General features: G+C 38.7%; 1 protein-coding gene across 1 annotated transcript; it reads left to right on the forward strand.

Annotated features, from left to right (window-relative positions):
* Nucleotides 1-1,010: 1,010 nt before the first annotated feature.
* LOC138348148 (uncharacterized) lies at nt 1,011-1,532 on the forward strand. Its single transcript, XM_069296758.1, has 2 exons — nt 1,011-1,265; nt 1,380-1,532. The coding sequence occupies exons 1-2, from the start codon at nt 1,011-1,013 to the stop codon at nt 1,530-1,532; spliced, it is 408 nt and encodes a 135-aa protein (XP_069152859.1).
* Nucleotides 1,533-1,828: the final 296 nt, after the last annotated feature.

The raw sequence follows: 1,828 nt of genomic DNA on the forward strand, positions 1-1,828 counted from the left end.
GGACCACTTGATGCATTTAACGAAGTTCTTTGATCATCTGTGCCATTACAACTTGAAGTTAAGTCCCACTAAATGTGCTTTTGGGGTGTCAGCCGGCAAGTTGTAGGGATTTTACTTGCCGGCTGAGACACTCCCAAAACACATAATAATCTGGCCGATGCTCTTGCCACCATCGCCTCAATGATTAAGTATCCATATACTGATAATATTAATCCTCTAGATATAGAGATAAAGGAGCAACCAGTTCATTGTTCCCATGTTGAAACAAAACTAGACGGTTTGCCATGGTATTCTGATATCAATAAATATTTAGAGTCTGGGGATTATCCTGAGAATGTGACATTTAATCAGAAGAAGTCGACACGTCGTTTGGCCCTCAACTTATTTTTTAGTGGAGAAATCCTTTATAGGAGGAACCCATATTTAGGTCTTCTCAGATGTATTGATGCTTTGAAGCTGCGAAGCTTATTGAACAAGTACACGTTGGAGTTTGTGGTATGCACATGAATGGACACGCTTTGGCGAGAAAGATCATTCGAGCTTGTCATTATTCGATAATTTTGGAGCATGATTGTTTTAAGTTTGTGCAAAAATTTCATAAATGTCAAGTGCACGATGATTTAATCCAAGTGTCGCCTCACGAACTCAATGGTATGAGTTCTCCTTGGCTGTTTGTAGCTTGGGGCATGGATGGAATCGGTCCAATACAGCCAGACGCTTCTAACAGACATAAATTTATTTTGGTTGCCATTGACTACATCAAAAAGTGGGTGGAAGCATCTTCTTACCCATCTGTGACCAAGAAAGTGGTAGCTAATTTTGTTCACAACAATTTGATATGCAGGTTCGGAGTACCAGAATCCATCATTACTGATAATGGTGAAAATCTCAACAGTCACTTGATGAGAGATATATGTGATCAATTTAAGATAACTCACCAAAATTCAACCACTTATCGTCCCCAAATGAACGGAGCTATAGAGGCTTCCAATAAGAACATCAAATAGATTATGGGGAAAATGATTAACAATTACCGAGGTTGGCATGAGATGTTGTCATACACTTTTTTGGGATATCGAACGACTGTCAAAACGTCGATCGGAGACACTCCATACCGTCTAGTGTATGGAACAGAAGCAGTCATACATGCTGAAGTCGAGATACAGTCATTAAGAATCATCCAAGAAGAAGAATTGAGTAATGATGAATGGGTCAGCAAGCGGATTGACCAACTGATATTGATTGACGAAAAGAGAGTGGTTGTCGTTTGTTATTTTTAACTATATCAACAAAGAATGGTTCGTTCTTTCCACAAGAGGATTAGACCTAGAATATCAGAAGTTAGTCAATTGGTACTGAAGCGCATTTTTCCTCATTAGGATGAGTACAAAGGGAAATTTATGTCGCGTTGGAAAGGACCTTATATGGTTCGCAGAGTATTATCTGGAGGTGCTTTGGTCCTGTTGTATATGGATGGCACTGCATGGCCAAAATCGATCAACTCAGACGCTTTCAAGAGAAATTATGTGTGAAGCTTCAGTTTTGTATTTGTATAGTTTCCTTGTCTTCGTTCTGTTTGCTTGTAATTGCTTTTGTTTATAAAATTTTCCCTCTTGTAATGAACTAGGTCTGACCTGAATTCTCAAGAATGAGATACATAGGTGGCCTATGTCAGCCTCGGTCACCCCATTTATCCTTTTTAATATTTCTTCGTATTTGAACTATGTTCAACCTAAATTCTCAAAAATGAGATACGTAGGTGGCTTATGTCGGCCTTGGTTGGTTTCTTTACAAATTTCTTATTATTGTTAACCTTTATAGGGGAACA

Source organism: Solanum lycopersicum, chromosome 4, assembly GCF_036512215.1.
Source record: "Solanum lycopersicum chromosome 4, SLM_r2.1".
Taxonomy (NCBI): domain Eukaryota; kingdom Viridiplantae; phylum Streptophyta; class Magnoliopsida; order Solanales; family Solanaceae; genus Solanum; species Solanum lycopersicum.